The 26,283-nt window shown below is 34.8% G+C and overlaps 4 protein-coding genes across 5 annotated transcripts in view; 3 read left to right on the plus strand and 1 right to left on the minus strand.

The window, feature by feature from the left end:
- LOC129800548 (tyrosine-protein kinase Abl) overlaps nucleotides 1-10,264 on the plus strand; it is a 28,929-nt gene extending 18,665 nt beyond the window's left edge. For both annotated transcript variants that reach the window (XM_055845018.1, XM_055845019.1), the window contains exons 5-7: nucleotides 2,413-2,486; nucleotides 2,565-4,629; nucleotides 7,795-10,264. In XM_055845018.1, the coding sequence (XP_055700993.1) occupies nucleotides 2,413-2,486; nucleotides 2,565-4,629; nucleotides 7,795-7,816 (2,161 nt within the window). In that variant the 3' untranslated portion in view covers nucleotides 7,817-10,264. The remainder of the gene's footprint in view (nucleotides 1-2,412; nucleotides 2,487-2,564; nucleotides 4,630-7,794) is intronic.
- A 5,944-nt stretch (nucleotides 10,265-16,208) lies between these two features.
- Nucleotides 16,209-17,079, minus strand: LOC129800550 (uncharacterized). Its single transcript, XM_055845020.1, has 2 exons — nucleotides 16,919-17,079; nucleotides 16,209-16,842 (listed from the first exon to the last, which is right to left on the minus strand). The coding sequence occupies exons 1-2, from the start codon at nucleotides 16,940-16,942 to the stop codon at nucleotides 16,279-16,281; spliced, it is 588 nt and encodes a 195-aa protein (XP_055700995.1). The 5' UTR covers nucleotides 16,943-17,079; the 3' UTR covers nucleotides 16,209-16,278.
- A 54-nt stretch (nucleotides 17,080-17,133) lies between these two features.
- LOC129801108 (selenoprotein F) lies at nucleotides 17,134-22,648 on the plus strand. The gene is made up of 3 exons (XM_055845871.1): nucleotides 17,134-17,137; nucleotides 22,050-22,194; nucleotides 22,262-22,648. Exons 1-3 carry the CDS (start codon nucleotides 17,134-17,136, stop codon nucleotides 22,602-22,604), a joined length of 492 nt encoding a protein of 163 aa, XP_055701846.1. The 3' UTR covers nucleotides 22,605-22,648.
- Nucleotides 22,649-22,735: 87 nt separating this feature from the next.
- Nucleotides 22,736-24,170, plus strand: LOC129800551 (uncharacterized). The gene is made up of 3 exons (XM_055845021.1): nucleotides 22,736-23,334; nucleotides 23,413-23,573; nucleotides 23,904-24,170. The coding sequence occupies exons 1-3, from the start codon at nucleotides 23,214-23,216 to the stop codon at nucleotides 24,075-24,077; spliced, it is 456 nt and encodes a 151-aa protein (XP_055700996.1). The 5' UTR covers nucleotides 22,736-23,213; the 3' UTR covers nucleotides 24,078-24,170.
- Nucleotides 24,171-26,283: the final 2,113 nt, after the last annotated feature.

Below are 26,283 nucleotides of genomic sequence, written 5' to 3' on the forward strand. Positions count from 1 at the left end.
CCAAATTATAAAGCTAAAGCATTAAAAAATATACAAATAAAAATGGAGTACTAAATTTATCAAGACAAAAATCTCTGTGTAAATTGTACCATTGTCCAACTTGTACTATTGCCCAACTTGTACCACTTTACCCTAGCCAAGTTATAAGTACTTTGCACCAAGAAAGGTTATTAAAATCTTCTTTTTTTAGGTTATGTCCACATAACCTTCAATTATTTCCCTTTAGAAAAATAGCCCGAAAGGTGTAGAAATACATTTTATTGCTCTTTTTTAGCTTTGCGTAAAGTTATGCAAAGTTTGACTTAGCGTCGATTTTGGTAATATTTTTCTTAATTTTCTTTTCTACTTTGAATTGTGGGCGACAAAGTTATTTCTCATATACACAGTAAAAAATTGTGTGAGAAATAAAGTTGTGTATGGGAAAAATTGTGTATTGTCACAAGCATTTTGGTTGTAAATTGTAAAATTACTATCATATTTGTAGTACGATACTAACATAATGCTTGTAAAATTATGTTTGTGTAATGAAATTTGTATATGGGAAAATTTGTGTGAGAACTCGTCAGTTAAATCAGCATTAGTCGTAACTTCATTTTTGCGATTTTGGGATATATACATATTTAGAATCGGCGTAATTTTGTTTATTAAACGCACGTGAGAAAAAGAAACATTTATAAGCCCATTAAAAATTATTTTAAACAAAAATTATCGTAAGTGCCCTTAATTAATAAAAATTTGTCAGAATTTGTGGTAACTTCCATTTTTGGGGAAGTTACGACAAATTTTCATACAAAATTTGCTCTAATCAGCATTTGCCGTGTCTTCTTTCGCTCACTTGCGTGACTTGTAATTTGCAGCAAAAATGTAATATTTCTCAATAAAACGTTTACAAACTCTTCCAAATATCCAAAGACAGTACGAAAAATGCAACATTAAATCATTTTTATTCAATATTTGCGAGAAAAAAGTGAGGAAAAATCTCTGCCCATCTGTCATTAATTCAAAAGAAAACAAGCGACGCGACGCACAAAATTTATTAAATAAAATTTATGAAATAAAAGCTTTTAGGGACAGGGGCCACAGTTTAATTGACTAATTTAGTGAAATAAAGACACTTATTATAACTAGAGTAATTAAAATTGATATAATGTGTTTTTGAAAATTGTCGTAACTTCCAAGATCTCCATACATTGGAAGTTACGGCTTTATAAACGATGCAAGTTACGATAAAATATTATTGTGTTTCTTCTAACATATATTGCAATATCTCAGCTTTTAAATCATTTTAAAAAGATTTTCTCGAGTTAACTTACAGTTTATTAGTGCCACTTTTATTATTTTGACTCAAAAGTATCGCATTCGGGGCTCATTTTCAAGAAAAATAAAGCTGAACTGAAAATTTCGTCTCCTGAAAAGTTGCCAAAAGGAAGTTACGACAAATGCTGATTTAACTGACGAACTGTCAAAATTTCATTGTTCACTATTGCAGTTTTTCTAAGACTTTAGCCAATTTTTCGCATTTCTAACTGTCTAATTGTCGTCTAGAATCATTCATTGGATTCTTAAAATATGCCTCAGTCGTAAAAAATGAGGAATAATTATGTAATAACAGAAAACAGAGGAAGCATGCATCATGTAAATTAAAAAAATTGACGATGCCACTCTTGGCCATTTGCTTAAGAGAAGTAAGCAAGTTCGTGGCGTGGCCGGAAAACGCGAGACTATCAACGCAAAGGCTATGGGTTCAACTCTCAGACCCTCTCTTCATGTTTTTTTTTCTTTTTTTGTTCTTTTTTTTCTTTTTTTCTTTGTTTAATATAGAGACTTTTCACAGATAATACACATAAACCGAACAAAATTGCTCTACACTACAAACAAAATTATAGACAGGAAGCCATTTTATAAAATTGACAATACACAACTTTGCCAATACACAACATTTCCAATACACAAACTTCACAACCATAGCGCTCGTGCAAAAATTACCAACGATAGTGGTTGTAAATTTTTTTACTGTGTACCCTACACAGAAAAAAAAAATTGCAATAGTAAACAATGGAATTTTGACAGTTCTCACACAAATTTTCCCATACACAAATTTCCTTACACAATACATAATTTTACTAGCATTATGTTAGTATCGTACCACCACTATGATAGTAATTTTACAATTTACAACCATATTGCTTGTGAATTTACACAACTTTTCAAATACACAACTTTATTTCTCACACAATTTTTTACTGTGTAGACATGATTTCAAATCACCCCAACTTACCCTAGCACCATTAATCGAGTAAAAGTTTGGCAAATTCATTTGAAAATGTTACATTAGGCGTTAGGGTCGTCACATTCTTTAGAGATTATCTCAAAAGCCAAATACTTATACTATTTGTTGTTTGTTTTAAATAGTCTGCTCTCAACGAGCCGAGATTCAACATATCGTGAGGATGATGGGAGGCTACTGGATGAGCTAAACACCAATGGTAAGTCCTTCAATTTCTTTTTCTCTCTCAGACTTTTGAGTTGAATATTAACTAGAAGAAAATTTTGGTAATCAAAAGGATTGGCAAGAGATGGAAATGTGGGAAATCGCGACTCGGAGAATGATGGAGCCGAAGTGACTCCGGACACAGATACCGACAGCCAGGAACAGATGCACCAAAGACAGCAGGGTGGCTCATTCAAGCGTGTGACACCTGTGATGGGCAATCGGGGCTTGGAGACGCGCAACAGCAAGCGTTTTCAGCACCAACGCAAAGATCCCTCTGCCACGGGAAGTTCGTCCGGAGGGGAAAATGTGGCTGTGTCCCCAGTGACTGTGGGCGCCCTGGAGGTGCAGAATGTCAAGAGGGCGATTAATCGGTACGGGACGTTGCCCAAAGGAGCGAGAATTGGGGCATATTTGGAATCACTGAGACAGAATACGACATCCGAAGGTGGTACAACGACTTCTCAGACTAGTCTGACACAGGAGAGTCCAGCCAGTGAGACGGGGAATGCTGTAGTGGCTGCGGGGGTGAATAATATCCTGTCTCCGAGGAATCACATCAAGAGTCAACCACAGATGATACGGAGTAATTCATCGGGAGGTGTTACTATGGCCAATTCTGCCTCAGCGAGTCTCAATAAGCTTCAACGTCATCGTACGACGACAGATGGCAGTATGATTACATTTTCAAGCTTCAGAGGAGCTGTCAGTGGTAGTCCCAAGAGGAGTTTTCAACCGACGCTGGCTGATTTGGAATTTCCACCACCGCCGTTGGATCTTCCGCCGCCACCGGAGGAATTTGAGACGCCTGCCATGGAGATTGATGTACTGCCACCGCGGGAACCTGTTCCAGTTGGGATTACGCAATCGCAGATTCTAACGCCGTCGTACGATGTTTCCAACACGGAACCGAGCGTGGAGGAAGCTTCATCGAGATTTGGTGTTAGTCTGCGGAAGAGGGAACCTTCGACGGATTCGTGCAATTCCCTGGGGAGTCCTGCGGTGGAAGCGTTGGCAGATGGGAGTGTAAAGGAGAAGCTGGAGGCGAAACTGGTGGCAGAGATGAAGGAACGAGCTGTGGAGCAGCAGAAAGTGCCAAAACAGCCAGTAGAGGCCAAAGATCCGGTATCGCAGCTGGTGAATGAACTGGCCGAGAGTATGAGTCAGGGAGGTGGCGGAGGCGGAGGCGGAGGCAGAGTTGATATGAAGAAGTTGCCTCCGAAGCCCCAAGTGGACAATCACACGTCATTCAAGAGTCAACTGAAAAAGGTGGAACCAAAGAAGGTGCTCGGAGAGAAGAAAGATGAAGCCATCATTGACTTCAAATCGCGCCTACGTCGAGTCGAGTGTGATGCTGACGAGACAACAACGACGACGACGACGACGACCACGACTACAGGAGAGGAGCCGGCGAAGCGCAATGGGGAGGAGAATGGGAAGAAGTGGGGAGAGGGAAAGGAGGTGAAAAAGACTGAAATCAAAATAGATATCCAGGGGGAGAAGATTGCTGTGGAGGAGGAGGATAAGAGGAAGAGTACAGGAAGTATAAATAGTCTGAAGAAATTGTGGGAATCCAAGGAGGCAGCTCCGGAGAATCCAACAGTTGTTCAATTGAGTCCAAAGTTGTGTCTCAAGCAGAAGCTAACCGGAACAGGAACAGGAGGAGGACAAGGCGGAGAGGAGGAATCAACAGATGAGGGTCAGAATGCAAATTTGGGTACCAGTAAGAAGCCAGCGGTACCCATTAAACCCACTAAATTAACAATCTACGCAACTCCCATTCCGACTAAAGCTGCAACCACGGACAATGCAGCATCCATCACTATCAGCCGGGAGGGTATTCTGGAGCTAGTGACACTGCTAGAAGGCAGCCTAAAGATTCCCGTGACAGCCATTTCGGCCAGTCAGTGGCTTCAGCTCAGCGATAAACTCAATATTCTCCAGAATTCCTGTGTAACATTCGCAGACAAAGAAACAATGCCGCCACATTCCAAATTTCACTTCCGGGAACTGGTGACACGCGTGGAAAATCAATCACGCAGCCTACGATCGGCCGGCAGCAAAAATGTCCAGGACAATGAGAAGCTAGTGCTCGAGGTGGGACAATCTCTCAAGCAGATATCAAATGCACTTCACAGGTAAATTGTAAACAATGCCAACAAAAATTTCTCTTTCAAAAGACATAATCCCACTTCTGAATTTTGTAAGACATTTTTTTCTCCTTGCTATCTAGTCACAGAAATCCGATTTTTTTTTAAACTTTCCTCTTGTCAAAATTCATTCACAAATTCCTTCAAAATGACGAGCGAAAAAAAACATTAGAGACGCATTGTTCCAGTAGTGAAAAACACTGTGATATATTTTGGAACAATTTATTTTTTTGGACTAAAAAGAGAGTATTTTTTCAGGAAAGAAAAGATGTTTTTCAATAGTGAAAAATGAAAATCAAGAAATCATTATTAGTAATTTTTAAGTGTACTTTGTCTCCCTTATTTAGATTAGTCTTTAAAAGTATTTTTATTTTAAGGATAATAATTCTTTAAGAAAAAAACTATTAGTAGAGGGACGAACATGAGAATTTTTCCCGTATTGACTTTGAATATTTAGAGAAAGTTCAGTATCGATTATCCAAGACACAATTTATATTTTCGAAATTGAAAAATCCTTCCCTGAAAATATTCCATAGTTCGAACTTCCCAGAGATAGGCAATGGATCACAGTCAAATGTTTCGAGTATCACGGTACTCAAGCAACAGTATCAGGGTACTCAAGCAACAAAATGCATATTTTTCCCATTTAAAATACACATAAAATCAATGAAAAACTCTTAACTAATTTCCTAATGATGAATTCGACAAATTTTCAGAAACTTATGCAGAATATTTTGTTTGAAAATTCGAAATTTAGTTTCAATTCGTCGAACATCGATGACATTTTAGCCAAGACACCTTTAGGAAATTAAAGTCCCACTGTGAGCATAGATTGGCTCCGTTGAGTGGTAACCTTTTGAAGAGACAAAATCACTTTAAAGCCAAGCCAAACCTATTCGAAAATCTACCGGAAGCCTTCCAAAACCGTGTTTGAATTCGTCGAATATCGATGACATTTTAGCCAAGACACTTTTAGTGAATTAACTTTCCGCTGTGAGATTTTCTGTATTTACTTCATTCATAGCTAGATTTTAAAAAATTCGAAGATCGGTTTCGAAACTCTACTGTAATTACAACCATTTGATCATTTGAATAAGGTTTCGAATACACTTTCGAGTTCGAAAATTCATTTCCGAATCCGAGCGTTCACAAGTGAAATTTCTTAAGTTGAAAAGACGTTCGAAAGTCAATTTCAGAGACTTATTTTTATTTTTGCTTGGTCAGCATGATGTCTGAAGTATTTGCTGTTCAAATTTTGAAGCAACTACGCTCATAATATTCCTGGAATATTATTAGATTCCTTCATTCTTATAAAAGGATTCTGTGGTATTTCATTAATTATAATATCAATGGCTCAAAATAAGACTACACAGAGATTATGACAGAGAATAAGAATAAGGCACTATCCGGTTGAAATTTTTTTCTTTAGCGATTCGAAGGTATATCAGAGAGAACTTACCTAAGAACCTGTTGGAATTTCGAACATTTGAACATTCATTTTGCAAGCACAATTAGCTGAAAAAAAAGGTGCGTGTTCAGCATATTTTTGTTGAATCCATCAGCAAAAAAGTGCTGACCGGTCAGCAGTCGTCGAACAAAAAGTGCTAACCAACTCTATGGAAATGGCACTGCCTCGCGCATTTTCGTTTAGGGTTAGCTTAATTTAGCTGAATATTTTTAGCTGAATTAAAATCTTAGCATTTGGTGCTCGCTAGGTAATGAAATTGCAATTCAAACATTCTGCCATCCTGAAATTCCACAAAACTACACAAAAATTGACTTTGCAGCAAACTTTTTACACTGTTGTTGATTTCTTCTTCTATTTTGTGTAATTGAAGTGTCGAAAATACTGAAATTCGAAATGGAAGAACATTCAGCGCTAAAGCGACGGGTATATAAACTAGCACTTTAGGCTTCTGGTAGATTTTTGAACAGGTTTGGCTTGACTATCTCTTCAAAAGGTTATTACTGAATGTATCCAATAAACATCAAAATAAGTTTGTCCAAGTGACGTTTTGACCATTGATGTAAAATTTTTATTTAACATTTGTTTGACTTTAAAAAAAAACGGTTCTTGCTCATCTCTGCGGTACAAGTATAAACTTCAAATGGAAAGAGCTCTCAAATCGGAAAGGTTTAACGAAGTAAAGACTCACACTCAAGCCACTGAAGGCACTTCGAAATTCGAACAGGAAGTATTTGAGCCACAATCTTTCCGTACAGAAGTAGATCTTGAAAAATTCGAAAATCTATTTGAAAATCCAAAAAAGAGACTTTCTTACTTCTTAATACTTTCGCAAAGTGGCGGAAGTACATCCTGTTCGAATTTCGAAAGGCTCAAGTGTCAAAATGTGACGGTCTTCACATTTTGGTGGGGAAAAAAAAAGAGAACAGCGATGCTTACTGTTCTCGCCCAAGTATTCCATAATCACTTTTGCCAGCCTTTTAGTGTGATATTTGATAAATTTTCCCCACCTTTTTCGAAAATTTAGTATGAAAATTCGAAATTGAATTTGAATTATTCGAACTTCAACGACTTTTTGTGCAAATAGAGTTCCATTTACCTTTCATCCAAGACACTATTGGAGAATCAAAATCTACTTGTGTTTAGGCTCAATTGCTCCTTTCAAGTGAGCCGAGACACCAACCTTTTAGCCAAGACTCTTTCGGGGAATTGAATTCCGGCTGTAAGCACACTGAACACAGTGATTGAATTTTGAATAATATTATGAATTATTCAACAAGTTTTCTTGTTATCTACCAAATGAACTTGCAATTGGAACGTATTATTTAATTTAACCACAAAATTACTACAAATCGCATCCTCTACAGAAAAAAAGCTACTGAATTTTTATTATTTTCTCCCATTCACCTCATTCATTGCAAAAAAAAGGAATCATTGCATGAATATTCAATGGTGCAAATTGCAAATTCTTCCCAGAGGAAATAAACCAATGTCGGCTAAAATAGTGACATCAATTTCTTATCATAGCACAAAAGTTTAGGCTTGACTGAACAACCTGAGTCTCTCCAGGGAAAATTCTTATGTAAATCACTCTGCTATTGTCTCTATATTTCTCCTTTTCTCCAGATATTATTTTTTTTATTGTCGTTATTTTTTTTTAAATAGAAAACAATTATTTTCTTCCGTAGCAAACCACTGAAAAGTCATTGAGTGTTCTTGAGTGAGATGATGAGAGAAACAAGAAGGGGTATTTCTTTTTTGTATTTTGCGAAATGTGCGCAAAGAAATATTATTTGAATGCAATAGCATGATGGAGTGAAACCCTACATGTACAGAATTCTTCTTTATGGTGGAAAAAAAAGAACTGTAATAGGGGAAGAAGAATAAAATTGACGTATAGAGAAAAATAGCACGAAAAATTTCCTTTTGTTTTCTTTTTTTTTTAGAAACTTACAATACAATAATTCTAGTCGTAGTATTTAAGAGTATAAGAAATTTTCTTTGTTTTTTTTTAGTTGTTCTTTCTTGTGTAGTTTTTGCAATATGTAAGAAGGATAATTAAAGAAAAATGGGAGGAAAAACAGGCGAAAGAGTTGATTTTAAAAAGAAAATTGATAAATGCTTGCGTCTTTTAGAATAAAAAATTAAGATCTTATGAGAAAAAATGTCATGATTAGATAGATGGGAAACAAATAAATAAAAAAAACACTATTAAAATGATTTGAATTATAGAATATTTCTTCTACTACCCCAAAGATAGTCTTCTAAACAATATAAAATATATTTCTCTAAAAAGAAACATTTTTTGACGAGAGTTAACGGCAGTGAAAATTTCCCAATTTGAAAGAAAAAAACATATTAAGTCTTAAACAATCCACTATTTTAGTGTCCAATAACCAGTAACCAGAAAAAAAGATATCTCATAGCAAGTGAAAATATCAAATGTCATAAAAGAAAATAATCTTATTGTGTATTTTTATTGTGAGACAAAAAAAGAAAAAGAAACTGAAGAGAAAAAAATAGTTTTCAGCCTATTTCTTAAAAAAAAAACAACGTCGAAGGTGAAAAAATCTAGGTATTTTTAAAATTAAAAAATTATACTACATTAAGACCAATATATTTAAACAATTTCATCAATATATTGACGAAAAAAAAAATATTTGTATTAACTTAAAGAAGAAGTGAAAAAAAACAAGATTTGCAAATCAAGCAAAGCCAGAAATGATATAGGATTTAGATGGGAGCTCAAGATTGATCTAAAAAAAAGCTAATGCTCAAAAGAAATTCTAATGCGACTTTTTGTAAAAGATAGACATTTTGTGTAAGGAAAAATGAGTGAGGAAATACTGCGCTACGTTTATATTGCTACGGATTGGATTTCGATTAGATTAGAAAACTTCGTACCAAAATAGTGTCAATTGCAAATTGACATTCTTTGACAACGTCAGCTCAAAGTGTCAATGTGTATTGATAGTCATTCCGTACAGAAGTTCTTACTGCGATAAAAAACAATTGAAGAAACATTAACAAGTTTGTTTTTTTTTGTTTGAAATTTTTACTTTTTAAAACCCGAATTTGCGATGAAACTTTATGACGCTGGCACACCTTTTCAATTAAGTGAATTTCAATCGATTCAAATTTTACCTCTTACTCTTTCAAACTGAAATCAGATGCAGCTGTCTCTTTCTGTCAAATGAAATTTCAAATTGAAATTGAAAATGAAATTGAAATTTCAATTTTCATTTGACAGAAAGAGGCAAACATATCTTATTTCAGTTTGAAAGAGCAAGAGGTAAAATTTCAATCGATTGAATTTCACTAAATTGAAAAGGTGTGCCAGCGCCATTAAAATTTAGGTTGCATCTAAACGAGGCTTTTTGATTCGAAATTGCTCTTTCGAAATTTAAAAATTTCTCATGGACCCTTTGGTTTCAATTTGCCTATTTTTTGGTGCAGAAAAATATCCTTGTTCGAAAATTCAATAAGCAATATTCGAATTTTTCGAACATTTGAGATTTACTAAAATAAATTGTAAAAGAATTCACGATGTTTTCTCAATTTTTTGACAACATTATTGTACTGCAGTTAGGCAAGTTTGATGAGGATGAGTTCATCTTCCCTTTCTTTTCACGTGATTCATTTATGAATTAATCACTTGATTTCTTTTTATACGAATGTTTTGAAGTAAAATAGGCAGTGTAACAAACTTCCCATTTTAGCCGAGACACATTTGGGAGTATTATAACAGACGGTGAATAATTTCCATAGAATCGAACCACAAAGGGAGATTTACCTAAATTCAGCGGATTATAGAACAGTTTTAGGTGCATTTCGAAATACCCTTGATTAGAAGAAGAATTAGAGATTAAATGATCAATCGTAAATCATTTTGTCAAGTTATCAGCAATAATAACTAGTCTGTTGTGTAAAAGCTAAACCAGCATAAATTCGCAGTTAACTTCAAATAGGCCGATTGCTTGGGCCCACCTCCAAATATTTATAATAATATTCACCCCAAAAGAATTTTAAAAATTATTAAACGAAGAAAGAAACTAATCTTCAGAAGATACAAGTAAGATATATTCTGCCTAGAACAACTAGAATAACTTGCAATTGGTCATTTGGAAATCATGGGATTGGTATGGAAGCAATCCCAATGTCAAAGATATTCAGTCCCACTATTGACTTAAAATGAATTTTAAAAATATGACAGAATTAATCCAATACCATTCATTGTTCTAAAACCAATTCTACTGTTCTGAAATTAATCCTACCGTCCTAGGACTAATCCCACTATCTTAAAATCAATCCCACTACACAAATTCTAGAACCAATCCCATTGCATTGTTCTTAAAGCAACATTGTGCTAAAACCAATACCACTGTGCTAAAGCCAATTCCACTGCTCTGAATGCAATTCCATTGTCCTAGTATTAATTCCATTGTCATAGTAGCAATCCCATTGTTCTAAAATCAACCCCAACTACCCTAAAATCAATGCCACTACTATGAAAGCAATTTCACTGTTCTGGAACCAATCCGGAATAACCAATTGTTCTGGAACCAATCTGGAACAAATACCATTGCCCTAGTACCAATCCCATTGTCTTAAAAGCAACCCTACTGTTCTAAAACCACTTCCACTGTCCCAAAGCAATTCCACTTTTCTGAAAATAAAACAATTCCATTGCTTTAAAACCAATTAACTTGTCCCATTACCAATCCAATTTTTTTTAAAAGCAACTCCACTGTTCTAAAAACAAATCCACTGTCGCAAAACCAATCCCACGGATTTGAGAGCAATTCCATTGTTTTAAAACCAATCAATGTCGTAGAACGAATCCCCTTGCCCTAGTACCAATCCCATTGTGCTAGTGCCAATACCATTGTCCTAAAAGCAATCCCACTGTTTTAAAATCAATTCCAACGTCCCAAAAAGCAATCCCACTACTCTGAAATCAATTCCACTATTCTGAAAGCATTTCCATTGCTTTCAGAAAAAACCAAATCCATTGTTCTAAAACCAATCCGATAATACTAAAATGAACCTCATTGCCCTAGTACCAATTCCACTGTCCCAAAACCAATCTCACTTTTCTAAAAAAAATTAGTTTGTCCTTATACCAATCCCATTGTCCTAGTACCAATCCCATTTCCTTAAAAGCAATCCCACTGTTCTAAAAACAAATCCACTGTCCCAAAACCAATCCCACGGATCTGAGAGCAATTCCACTGTTTTAAAAAGAAGACAATTCCATTGTTCTAAAACCAAACAAACTGTCGTAGAACGAATCCCCTTGCCCTAGTACCAATCCAATGTCCTAGTACCAATACCGTTGTGCTAAAAGCAACCCCACTGTTTTAAAACCAATTCCAATGTCCCAAAAACCAATCCCACTGCTCTGAAACCAATTCCACTATTCTGAAGGCAATTCCATTGTTCTAAAACCAATCTCACTGCTCTGAAAGCAATTCTATTGTCCTAAAACCAATCCCATTATCCTAAAAGCAACTTTACTGTCCTAAAACCAATTCCATTTCTCGGAATGCAATTCCGGCAATTCCATTGTCCTAAAGCCAAACTGTTCTAAAACAAATCCCACTGCTCTGAAACCAAACGTATTGTCCTAAAATTAATGCAACTGTTCTAAAGCCAATCCCACTGTCCCAAAAACCAATCCAACTGTTACAAAATTTTTCCAGTATTAAAAATATCAGAAAGTGCGACTATCAAACATTTTCTCATAAAGTTTCACCGCATATTTTTTTCTTTTAAAATAAGAATTCTAAAATTACGTAAGCCTGTTAATGTTTCCATAAAAAAAGCGACGTGCTACAGATACTTCTAAAAATGTCATTGATGTCATTCAGCGTAAAAGTTTTCTGGTGTGAAAAGTCAGTCGTGCGTGGTCCATTAGTTTATATAATAATTTTGTAAAGTCCAATACGCGTCAATATAAACGTTTTTCAGTGGCTATATATTTAATAAATGAGAGAAGGAATCGTATTAATTCTGCAGAGACTTTGTATTCATTTTTTTTTAGTTAATGTCCGCGTTTTATTTTTGTGACTCGTGTCATAGGATTTTGTTAAACAAAATGTAATTTTAAGTAGTTTGGAAGCAAAGATAATTCCATCAAGGGACAAAAATATTTGTATATCATTTCCAAATCACTCTCTCGTTTAGTCGTATTTTTCTTTTAGATTTGTTTGTTTCTTAACGTTTATCTGCGTCTTAGAGTGAGAAAGATAGAGAGAGTGATGATTTACGAGGGCGTTCTAGTTTAGTTAATCTCTTTTTTTTTTAATTCCTCCCCTTGAAGCACACACGTTTTAGTAGGTCCAAAAAAAAGCAAAGATTAAAGGCTACAATGAGAAACACTATTGATAAAAAAAAGAATATCAAATAATCTTTAAATTTAAGTAAATATTGCTATAATAAATTATTCGTATATTTAAAGAAGGTGAAGTCTTCAAAAAAAAAAAAATAAAAATAGTAGCCGATAAAGGTAAAATTGCCATTATTTCATACAATATAAACTATTATTATAAAATATATTATTAAAATAGATAATAAATATCTAAGTAATCTTCGGTAGAATATTGTGTAATACAAGCATTATATTGCAGTGAAGGGAGAAATGGTGAAAAAGTGTAATAATTATTTTAATAAATTACATTGTAGTGAGATGATAAAACATGACGAAAAAAAAGATTTACATGACAAGAAAAAAATGTATCACAATAAGTATATTAGTGAGATTTAATAAATATTGATTTTAAATAAAAAAAAATTAAGCATATTGTGTAATTTTTCTGGCACGTGTGTGAAAGTTGTAAGTGCAAATATCGTCACTTCCATCAGTTAATATCGTAATTTCATTTTCAAAATCATTTTCTCGTGTCTTTTTAAATTTGCAATCGTCTAAATAACCCTAATCCATTCAAATTGAAAAGAAGAAGTTATCATAACATTTTTTTTAATAAAATATTTTGTTCTATAGTTAATTCATGTCAGTTACGGTAATTTCACATTGTTCACAAAAATGTTTTTAATACCTAAAATGCCTAAAGTACATCCTAACAATCTTCTAAAAAGAAACTTAAATTACCAACTGATGAAAGTGACGATAAAATTCAAAATGGTCAGAACGTTCTTTTTGGATTTGTGAAGTTTGGTCCTTTTGCTAATCGGACAGGTAAGTCAGAAGGAGTTAAATCGTTTTTTAACTCTTTTGTCTCTTTTGGGACTCTGAGTACCCAAAGCAGCATATGAATGTTCTGTAAAAAACAATGTTTTTTTAATTATTCAGAACTGATAAGAATCCTATTCTTCTGGATGATTACAAGCTATAAGGATGTCCAAATCTAAGATATTTTTTGTAGGAGCTCAATTAATTCCTGAGCTTAGATATTTTTGATTAAAAAATTGTTAAATTGGCTTGCAGCATATGCTGCGGTCCGGAAAGAGTTAAATCGCTAGGGATAATGAAGTAAAGCGTGTCCACGATGAAATTGTTCCAAAGGATTTGATATTTTTATGACAGATGTCACTATCTCCGCATTTACGTTGTATGTAAACACGTGTTTTTACCTTTCTTTTGGTGAAACTCTCATCAAATTCTGTTCGTTTTTTACTGAGATACGAAATAATAATGGAAAAGGGAAGGGAACTGATCGTGTAAACGTATCTAAAAAATCCTGGAATCAATTACGCGGACTTTGGAAAACTCACAAATACCTCACGCCACACCGTCCGGAGGGTGATTCTTCGACAATAAAACCACTGCCCAGAAACCTGGATGTGGAAAAAATCGGGGTATTGGAGATCGAGATTTGGAGAAAAAGGTGATCATGCGCTACAAGAACAATCCTTCGACATCTCTGAGGGATATGGTTAAAAAACTTAACCTTCTATCGCTATTAAGTTACTCCAGAGTAGCATTACAAAAATCGCATTTACGGAGGCAATAAAAGTTTTATTTATTTAAAATTGGTTTAGTACCCCCAATCGTAGTCTTACTAACATTTTTTTGAAGGTTTGAATTCATTTTGAGCTTTCGTTTGGTTACTGTTGTCAGTTTTGTGTGACAGATCAGAGAAAAAACAGTAAATTTCCTTGTGCAACATTTCTCGTTTTCAAAGTGCAAAAACAAACCATCTAAGGTTCTCCGAGCGAAGCAAATATTATATTTCCTGAAAGGTGTGTTATTCTACTTCATATATTGAATTTTATAACCATAAAAAATTGAAATTGTGAGTTTTAGGAGAAAAAATGAAGATACTCTCTGGAGCCTCTTGGGCGGTTAGATGTAACGATTTCAAAAATAACCGGCTTTTTCATTTAATTGTTCTGTTCAAGTAAATAACTGCTTTGCATAATTTCGCTCACAGAAAACAATTTAAATGGCATAAAGACAGCCCATAGCGAGTAGTCAAGTTAAATTCTTGGAATTGATCAATGATATCGGCTGAAATTCATGGATTTGATCGTAATATACGAGGAAGCGGATTTTGGCTGTGATGATGCGATCACTGATCCGACTTTAAATGTCCAAGATCATGAAAAAGGCCAGAAGATGAACAATGTACTTCATAATGCTTTCAAGATATACAAGAAAGTGACATTTTCATAGCTGATATGTGTTTTATTTGTTAAAAATCAGAGCGATTGATACAACTTCAATTTTATCAATCCTAGATTTTAAAAATTCTAAAGTTTCTTTTAGAAAATATATATTTTTATAGTAATTATAAAACATCCATCCATAAAAAATACTCCCTCCGTTCCGAAATAAGTCGTATTACGTTTGGGAAAAATTTTTGTTCCGAAATAAGTCATACGTTTGGGAAAAATTGGGATTAAGGGAAAGTTTGTTGGTAAATGTTTTGCGTATCAACAATTATCTCTTGTAAAGTACTATTGCTTATATCCAGTACTAAAATTGGGATCCAGTCTTCATGGTAAGTTGAGGAACGAATGTCTTAAAAATGTCTTATTTTTTGCGTTTTATTTTCAATCTAAAATAGGTGCAGAATGGTGAGAGATACAGACTTGGGACCTTCGGGGGACCCCCCCATAAGTTGACCCCCTGGGACCACTAATATGTTCTTTATTTTGCCCCCACTCCTTCCCTTCCCCTCCAAAATAATGTTTTTTGGGATTGCTCAAAAACACGTCGTGCGATTTTTTTTTCAATTCTGGATATGTTTTAGAGAAACATATATACGGTCCCAGGATCAACTTATGAGGTGTCCGCTGAAGATCCCAAGTCCCTATCTCTCACCATTTTGCATCCAGATATTTGAACACATAAAAAAAGGATGTTCTTTTTATCGCTCATTCTGCAAAATTTGAGATATAAAAAATATCATATCGGTAATAACTGTTGATTTCTACTTGTGCATACTAAAAATTTAAACCAAATTCTATCCTTTAATGTTAATCACAGTCCATCTTGTAGTAATTATCTATCTACCGGAGCTCTTTGAAAAAAAACGCGAAAAATGGACAACTTCAACATATCGATTCCTCAACTTACCATCGTGATAGGATCCCCATATTATCCCTGAACATGGAGGATAGTTCATACACAAGATATTTGCAAATAACAAAAACATTTTCTGAAACCATTCCTTAATCCCTAATTTTTCGCCAAACGTACGACTTATTTCGGAACGGAGGGAGTATTTAAAATTAATTTATTTAACTTTGTGTTCAATATTTTTAAATAAAAATATTTTAGTCCTTTGATACCTAAACGCTTATCATACTCCTCAGGGTATCCTTACCTTTTGTCATCTGGCGCTCAAACTAAGAAAGATAGTGACGAACAGATGGTATTTTTGAGTTTTTGGACCATAATTAGCCTAGAAAAACTTGTCTCACTACTTGTTCTTGCATATTAAAGAATCAGAGGTTGGAGGGTTAAATGTTCTCCTATTTTGTATTGTGCATAAAATCAAACAGAGGAATGGACTGAAGACTTTTAAAGCATTATTCTTGGGAACAATCTTATCGTGGACACACTTTATTCCGTACCCGTATTGCACGGGATTCTAAATTTAACGCGCTTTCTTCTCCAAAAATAAAAGACCCAGAGGAGGATGGTAAATAATTTAATCTACCTTTTTTGTGTAAAATCGTGTACAAAAAAAGTGGTCTAAGATAATTTAGAAGATGTCCCTGTGAGGTGGAATAACAGGCAAGGATTGCGTTTGAATATGTTGAATGTTGACACTATGCTCCTGTACTCTCTGCACCTCAGCAGACTCCTCATCCTTCTCACAATCTTCCTGATTTTCTGGGGCACTTTCGTCCTTAGACACCTCCAAAACCTCTTCCTCAGGCACTTCTCCCTCTTCAGAAGCCTTCTTCGGCTCCTCCGTGGTTCTCAAATTCTCCCGGAAGTTCATCCTGCGCCACCACGGTCTTGTCGGTTTGGCTGTTGTTGGTTGATCCTGAGCTTCAGACTCATCGACAACTCGCCTCTGACGATGAAGGGCAGGGATTGTTCTCTCTTCTGTCTCATCTTTCGGCGGAATCAAATGGACTTTTTCTTCAGGTTTGGGATCACTGACAATGTCAGGATTGATGGGAGTGGGACGTTTGGGAGGTTCTGGGACTGCATAGTGATCATTGGAATAGTATTCTGAGATATGCTGAATTTTGGCGGTTTTCGTAGGACTCTGATTAGCAGGCAGAGCCTCTGTGGCCACAATCACCAAAAGAATTGACTATAAAAATAGGAGAATAAATTCCCTAAATCAGCAACACATCAAATACCTCCAAAACTATCCGAAAAAAACTCACTGTGATCTCAATAATTCTCAACATTTTGCTCTTCTTCCACAGTTTTCGCAACAAAATTCACTGATATCAACACAACACTGTTCACTTGCTAACTCTTTTCCACTGAATCTTCAGCGTTTTTATATCCACTCCAAACACCGCACTAAGATGTGCCAGTTTTCTGGTGGGGTTTTTATTGGAAAGCCAAAAAGAATATGTAAGAATCTCAGAGAGATATGGGTAAACATCTTGATCGTAATGCATGTTCGCACAATTTTACCCCAAAAAAAAACCGAGTCACAAAAGGTGTTAAATGGCTGTAATAATTAGTTGAAACATCAGAAAATGTTCAGGTAATTTAATTTGAATCTCCAACGGAGCAAAACTCATCTTCTTATCATTGACTTTAGATGATGTGCTAACATTTTCTCTCTTTCTCATCATATTCCGTCTATTTGGTGAGACAAACACCAGCTTTTCTTCCCATTGTCTGCCATCGAGCATCACTCTTTTACCAGGCACGAGACCTTTAGTTTATTTTATTTATTTATGTTTTTTTAACTTCACTGTTGGCTTTGGGAAAGCCAGGGTGAAATGTTTGGGAAAATCCCATTAATGTTAGAATTCAATACTAAAAAAAATTCTAGCTTGTAAAGTGGTAAGAGTATTTGCAATTAGAGATGGTAAAGCTTCAGAAATTTCACAGCAGTCGCCACCTACCTTAGGCGAAAATTCATGAAATTTCTTGAAATTTACTAACTACTATTTCGTAATTTCTATCTTCATCTTTTTCCGATTTTTTTTTTACCACAATTGCAAAAAGGATGACCCTATTCTTGTGATTAAATAAAGTAATAATAATAATAATAACTCTATTTGCATTTTTTCTTAGTTTCCTAGAGAAATTCTAGTACGTTAAACGGTTAAACTACCATAAGATTCCAAATCAATACAATTCCAAGTATATCTAATTTTTTTTTAATCTAAATAAAAATTGTTGGAAAATGAATTGCATAAATTACTCTGAAAGAATCCCTAAAAAACTTATTAATTTAAATTTTTATCAACTAAAAAATATATAGTCGCCCAGCTAACACAATAATGCTTCAATTAAAAGCATTATTCATTCGCGTCTGAATCGCACGACTGCCAAAACAGGTTTTTTGAAATTGAAGTTACTTTTCCCTAAAATAACCAATATTTACTCTTTTAAAAACGAGTGAAAATGCTTATCAGCCATTCCAACCACTTAAAATCATCAAAATCGGATTGAAATACGAATGATGCCAATTTTTCAACTGAGTTTAAAGTTTTAAACCGTTTTCAGACTAGAGATTTAGCCCAGTTCCCGAAGATATAAAGATCCTAAATAGCAACCAATTCAATTAGTTCTTCAGAATCTAATACATAATCTGCCCTCAGTAATCCAATCATAAATCAAAATTTTCCGGAAAATCTTAACTGTTAAAAAATTAGAGAAGTTAAGCCATATGGATAAGCTTTAAGTCTGAAGCTTGTCGGTTACGGTTCAAGAATATTTCTTGGGACGTCTATGTACCTCTGTGTAAATCCGTCAAAATCGGTGCAGAAATGGATTAAAGAACAGAATTTCCCTAAATGTGCTGGACAGACCTACGGCTTAAGCCGTGAGGCGACTTAGTGAAATTATAATCAAAATAGAGTAAATTATATTTCCATCAGTTTCTGACTAGAATGTCTCTCGGCTTAAGCTAATAAACGGCTTAGTTCTCGGCTTAAAGGCGACTGTCGGTTTAACCCTTTAACGACAAGACAGTTTTCGCGGACCAAAAATCAGTCATAAAAATGAAACCGATAAACAAAATCATTAAAAGATCTTACATCTAGCCTTAGAAAATCCAACAGTCTGATTCGGTGTATTTTTTACCTCTATAAGTGATAGGGACAAAAATGTAAGTAATTGTTCTGACAATACTAGTGAATGATAAAATTTTCACTCTAATGAAAAATATTATATTTGACTATTGTAGTTTCTTTTTCCAAAACGGTTTTGCTTAAAAAAAATTGGAAGTATAAAAAATAATTAAAATTAATTTTCATTATGAGAGTTTAAAAATTTACTATATAGCAAATAGCTGGAGACTGGAGACTTGCAAATTAAATTCCTTCAACCTTCTACTTTGCAATTACGTACAAACATAAGGAAAAATAACTTTAGGTAGTTAGGAAAAAAAAATTAAAAAAAATTCCCATAAAGAAAATTATTTTCTTTATGGGACACCGGTGTTCCAATCGTCCTTAAAGGGTTAAAGGCTTCTACACATTGAAAGCAATTTTCAATAAAAACTGATTTTTTAAACGGAATCGTCTGCACTGGAGTAGGTGGAAATATCAAAATTCTGTCAAAAATGCAGCTTTTTTGACGAAAATTGCTCCCAATGCGTAGCGGCTTTAAGCTGTAGATGTGTCCAGCATATAAAGAATAGTTCCCAGTTCCCATGTAGATTTTATTAAGACATCTGATTTTCTTCTATTTAATTTTCCGAGGAAGTGTTTGATATTAAAGCATTGTACGCATTGGGAGAAAATTTCATAAAAAAAACGCTTCTTTGAAGGAAATCCTCTGAACTGCTGTAGGTGGAAATGTCAAAATTATGTCAAAAATGCAGTTTTTTGACGAAAATTGCTGTTAATCCCGATCCGCAAAAAATTACTCTGAGTCAAAAATGACTGGTTTTTGGTGTACAAAAAATGGTCAAAAAAATTACTTCTAATTGGAATCTTAAAAATTAGTCGTATTCGAGTCGTATTTTAGTCACAGCATTACTCAAGATTGAATTAGTAATATTATCGTTATTTTACGGTTCTAAAGTTTACTCTGCCATTCGGTAACAAAAGCGACTCCAAACGACGGCCTTTTTCCGTATAAAAAATGACTCGCCAAAAATAATGCATTTGGCGTCCTTCTCTACCGCATAGGTACGAAATCGACGTACGCACTTTGAATGAAGACGTTAAATACACTTCACAAATTTGTATTGCACTACCACCGTAGACACTATTTTCTCAACAATTCTTCACATTTTCTGTCGTTTTCTACTACGTTCTATGTAAATTTCTCTATTTTTTCCCTAATTCACTACTCACATTTGCGAAGATTTTTGTCGTTTGACTATTGCTGAATGAGGCATCCGACATGTTAAAAATTTTTCAACTGAATAGCAACAACACAAAAAAATCTTTTAAAATTTTCACTAAATTTGTCTTTTCGACACAAAATTTTAATCACAGGACACTACAGAAACTGGAGCAAACTCCTGAACCACAAAATTTCATTTTACAAAAAAATGTTTGTGTGTTTATCATGCCAAAAATTGCCTAATTTTCACTTAATTCCTGTCGGCATTCTACTTTTTCGAATCACAACACACATGTCTACCGGGAGAGCTTTTCCTCCCAATGCACACTATAATATTGTTCAGAAAACACGCGAAAATATCAATTACTTTGCGAATTTACAGCACTGAATAGTTCTATTTGCCATTTGACAAGTTAAATTTCCCCTCAGATATACCCAGAGAGAGGGAAGATTTTTTTATTGGGACACTGGAAGTTACTGGAAGTCGGAGTCATATTTTAGTCGTGAGCCAGTATTTTCAGAGTTATTATGACGCCAAATGACTTCCGTAATTACCGTCATATTATTCCCCACTTACCGTCATTCGACTCTCTGACGACCATCATAGGACCCGATTTTGGAATCCAGAATACATACATCCAACGGCAATCTTACTCCAAATTGCTATTTGGGATGTGTACCCTGTAGCCGATCGTCCGCAAAGTTTCACAGTAACAGAAAATTCCCTGGAATTTGTCTTCTATTTTTCCGCGAGTATTTCCGTGGAAATAAACGCTAATATTCCGCTTGGAATTCTGCGGAGTCCAAGGTTCTGCGGAGTGAAAAGGTCCGAGGAATTTTCTAACATATCTGAGAGAATTCCCTGGAAATTGATTCAAAATATACTTTGAATATTCCGAGTATATTTTCTGATATCTTTCCGACCAAGACTCCATGGAAGTAAGCGCGAAAAATCTACAATTATTTTTCGCCCTAACGCTATAATTCTTGCGAGCTAGACATACTCAAATGAACGATAATGGTAGCAATATTTTCAATTCAAAAGTAGAACAATTGAGTGTTACTCTGATAGATGAACACTCTCCAAGTTCTAAGCTGCCAATTGGCACTGATCGTCAATATTTGTGGATGTTTTTTTGTGGAAATTCTCTATGAAAGTTCCACGAAATTTTTAATCAATTTTTGGAATTATTTTGAAGAACAATGTTAAAAAATTCACTGGAAAAATCGTGGAATTCCGTAATATTAAACCACGGAAGCCTCTAAGGCCGTTGCGTGGAAATTTCCACGGAGAATTTCGTGGAAATAAAGGGGATTTTTCCGAGTTTTTAAAGGGCTGACTGCCGATTATACGCTAATAATCCATATAATATTTTTGTTGAGACAATGGAGACTATGCAGATTTCCTTTGTAGAAATTCTGCCGAGAATCTGTAAATTTTCGGCATAATTTTTGCCGAAAAACTACAGATTTTCTAGGCAGAAATTCTGCTGAAAATCTACAGATTTCCTCTGAATGTAATAATATATACCGTTACAATTCAAATAGGTGTGATTAGAAGGAATCACACCTAAAAACCTCCGAGTAAAATCGGCAGGTAAAGCAATGATTTGACGGGTTTTTTAACGCTTTTTTTTGACGAAAATTGCTCCCAATCTGTAGAGGCCTTTAGCGTTCGAAAAACGCTTTCACCCAAGGTTAATCAGAATAATATTTTCATGATCACCGAGGATCCCCAGGATCATCAAATTCGGACATAATTAGAAAATTGGAAGGCTATGAAAAATCTCCGAGAAATTACTGCTGACTGCGAAGCCTTTCCGTCAGCGATTATTTGCCCAAGAGCTCGAGCAGCGATTGCGCGTTGCCGGCTGGGCAGGTCATAGAAAAAACATCGTATGTTTTGATGACGTTCCTGGCCAATTAACCTCTCTCCCGGACAATAACACAAACCCAGTGAACATGCAGAGATCCCTGATTGTCCTAATTTTCTCTACGGTAAGTGACTTCCTGGAGATTCTTTCAACGTTCTAGATTCAAATTCTAACTACCTTTTGCAGTTTACTTGGCTCTCCAGAGCCGAATACTCAACCCAAGACTGTCGAGAATTGGGTTTCATCAAGAGCCAATTGATGTGCTCATCCTGTGATAACTTGGATTTTGCTCTCCAGGAGCTCAAGTAAGGGATTTTTCAATGAATTTTTAGAGGGAGAATGGGAGTGTTATTGAGGGGGAAATATTTACAGGGCAATTTGCTTGGAATGCTGTCAGAAAGACAATGACTCACCTGTCAGCCGGAAGTATCCAAAGGCTATCCTAGAAGTGTGTACCTGCAAATTTGGGGCTTATCCTCAAATTCAGGCCTTCGTGAAGAGTGATCGTCCCTTGAAGTTCCCTAATTTGCAAATTAAGTATGTTCGAGGATTGGATCCAACTGTGAAGCTCCTGGACAAAACAGGAGCCGTAAAGGAGACTCTGTCCATTACAAAATGGAATACAGATACTGTGCAGGAATTCTTTGAGACCCATCTGGAAAATGAGGAAAATACTGACGATGATGAGGATTATTTGAAAACAAATCGTGTGTAGTATTTAAATTGAAATTTTTTGAGATAAAGAAAGAGATTGAAAACTGGAATTTTTTGACTTATAAATCATGTGATCCATAGAGTCCGGAAGTTGTGACAAGAAAGAACAGAGAAAAGCCGAGTTCATGAGAAATTCCCATGCACTAGCCACTGAAAATCGCGATAACATTTTTTCCCGCTCACCTCGCATGAGCCACCAAATAATTGCAGTCTCTCTGACGAAAATTTATGATTCGGTAGGGATAAGAAGTAGCTCAAACGTTCATTAATTGATTATCTGAAGATGATTAAGCCAGAGGTCTCATCACAAAGCCCAGGGAGGAGTTATGACAAAAATGGATCAGTTGAAAAGCAAAGCAATAAAACTTCAAGTCGGACTTTGCTGATGATAAGATGAATTGGCTTATACAGTCTTTTTTTTTCTTCATCATCAACCGCCTCAATTTCTTAATCTCTCAATTGACTTTTTCACCAAATTACGCTGCAAAATCACTTTAATTCTTTCCAAAACATCGTTCGAGGTAGCCACTGAAAATCTTAGAGTACCTTCCTCCCCAAAAAAAATAAAATAAAATAAAGAAAATTGTCTCAAAACGTTTTGTGATCAAAAATGAAGACCACATTCATTATTCTAATTATTTACTGTGCTTTTAGTGCAAGTGAAGAAAAAAGTATTAAAAAAGAAGCCGTAAACCCTAATCAAATGGCTTTTGATTCCGTACCTTCCCACAGTGAGTAACCCCTCTTGAGATCCTCCAAAATTCCTTAAGAATTGCATCTCTAAAAGCTATCAATACTTTCCTATTCAGACCAAGACTACTTCATTACCCTGCATTTGGCTCTGGGATTGAATGAACGAGCTCATGCAGCACCCTTTGATCCCGTCGATGGCTTCCAGGGAAGACAACTTGAGGCCCTGGATCTGCCTCAGGACATCAATCTCTCCACAGAAACCTACAATTTCCTCAGGGTAAGCTTGAAAACTGAGAGAAATCCGAAAAAGTTAAAATAACATTCCGGAAATGTTAATTTTACCCTGCACTATTGATCCGAAATCGGTGTAAATATTACCCTTTTTAGGTGTATTGGGGGTTAAAGTTACCCTTTTTTCATGTTGATTTTACCCTTAAAAAGGTGTAAAATTAACATTTAAAAATGTTGATATATTTTTACACCTAAAAAGTGAGTTATGAGGAAAAAAACTTAATCGCACTCTCTTTTTTCTCAGTGAAATCCAACAAAAAAAACCGCCCTTAACTCTCCTTTCTAAAACCAAAATCAACTTCCCTAATTCTTTCAGGCAATTATGACTCCAGATGACTTCTCAACAGATCTCCTTGACTGGACTGAGGACACTTTTGCCCTGACCGACGATGATATTCACGAAATGGTGGTAAGAAGTTCAGTTTGCCAAAGTGATGGGCAACAGTGCATTACACCAGGAGATATTGGATCAGTTTGCTGTCCCTTCTAAAACCTAATCCCCTTTACCTCCTTCAAATACTGCGTTAAATGTACGCCAAGAAATTTTTTTAATCAAATAAATAAAGTTCATCAATGCTAGAAATTTTCCAATCAATCTTCTTCTACCGTCTCTCCTTGATCTTTTGGCGGGAATATTAATTGCCTACTTCCAGGGAATTTTAGCAAAATTTAAAAACTTTTATAGCAAATGATCTTCCATTCAAGCTAACGAACTCCTCATTAAAAGCAATTAAATTACTCCACCTTCTTTGATTTGCCAATGTCGATTTGCGCCACAAATTAGAGTCAAGTGATTCACAATTAGTAAGCAAAAAAAACATCAATTCATTGTAATTTTCTCGAATGTTAATAACCCAATCTAAAGCCTTCCATTGATGACTTTTTTCCTTTCATTCAAGAAAATCATTTGATAGAGTTATCTTTTGGTGATTAATACACTGAGAGAAAAATAGAAGCTAAAACATTATTATTATTTATAGAAAGAAAGATAAGGGGAATACGGAATCGAACTCTTTTGCAAAACCATAACAAGTAAGGAGGATTGATAGGGATTGTGCAATTTAGGGTACAGTAGACTCTCTCTCAATTGGGCATTTGGAGCAAAATGTCATCCGGTTTATCGATAGATTTGATTTGGGCGTCAGAGCCTTTGTAAATTCCACAAAAAGCGCTCAATTATAAAGAATCACGATAAAATAGGAAGAACTGCAGCGAATTTGAGCAAATTAGCTTCATAATTAAACGTAAAAATTGTAAACAAAATTTGTCGCCCGATTGAAAAAGAGCCGATTGAGCGAAAGTCTACTGTATCAATTTATTTTAAGAAACCTTTTCAGTTTTGTCGCTAATCAATACGTATTCTGTAGTTTTAAATTTTAAGCGATCAGAAAGAATTTCTTCAAGGAGGTTACCTAGACACAGACATTTTGACAGTTTTTCAAGGTTAAAGTTTAAAAAGGCTCTATATACAGTATATCTCAATCGTTTGGTGCAATTTTAGACTTGTTAGAAAGGTCTTGGAATTTCTGAGAAATATAAATCGGTTTCAGTCGGTCATAAACCAGTAATAAATCTATAACTAATTTGTAAGTAATTTTTGGCGATCTGTCATTTGTAAATCGGTTAAAATTAGTTGTGAACTAGTTAACTTTAAAAGAAATTGCGCAGTGAAAAAACTTTATAAAATCCTCAAATTTATGAGTACTATCCTATTGTCCCTTGACCTTTAACATACTTTATTAACATAGGTAAATAATGCGAAGCCACTTTTCATAAAGTCTCCAAAAAATATACATTTTTTATTGTAGATCTTTAGCATATCCAGAAGGTACTAAGGAATGAAATTTCTCGTTTTTTGAGCTCAACAGGAGCATAGAATTTCATTGGTTTCCTATATGTTTTCATTGTGCAGAAAAAAAACTTTTAAGTTTAGTTACGTGTTTCTGTTATTTTAGGAAGAACTAGCAAAAAATACAAATACAAAATAAAAGCAAAGGTAATATTGAGTAGAGGAGAGCCTACAAGTTTGAGACGTTGTAGATTATTCTTTGATTATTTAAATAAATGTGACAAAAACACTAATCAAGTTATTTTGATAAAGTCTATACTAGTGAGTGTATACTAAGGCGGTATAAGGGAAGAGCACCAGCGATCGGCAGTGTCTCTTGGATCGTCAGGTTAATACCGTATCGTTGCTCCAAATAAAATGAATTTTTAAAAATTATTTAATTTATAAAACCAATTTTCTGTAAGATACCTGATTCAATTCGTGACGATCCGAGGTACAGAGTGCAAGTTTTGAATAACACTTATTTTTTATTACTTGATTGTAAATATTTAAAAATGAAATGCACAGATATAGTTAAATGGATAATTAATAGATTAATTAACAAAAACAAAGATATCAAAAAGTGTTTTGGAGGTTATATTTTCAACTAAATATGGAGCATTGTCTGTAAACATTCCGATCCGTGGTGCTCTTCAATTACAACATTTTAAAGATATTTTTCTGGGTTCCGGAAATAATGGCCTCAATTCTGAGACCAAGATCAAGATCAAGAAAATTTCGAGATTTTGGTAATCAATAAAAAACTAAATTTAAATGTATAAAGAAATCAAAGTGCGAAGAACTGATTTAACTTAATTTTAACTCCCTTATCAAGAACACCTACAGTTTTCTACGGTGTTATTTTTTT

Source organism: Phlebotomus papatasi, chromosome 2, assembly GCF_024763615.1.
Source record: "Phlebotomus papatasi isolate M1 chromosome 2, Ppap_2.1, whole genome shotgun sequence".
Lineage (NCBI taxonomy): Eukaryota > Metazoa > Arthropoda > Insecta > Diptera > Psychodidae > Phlebotomus > Phlebotomus papatasi.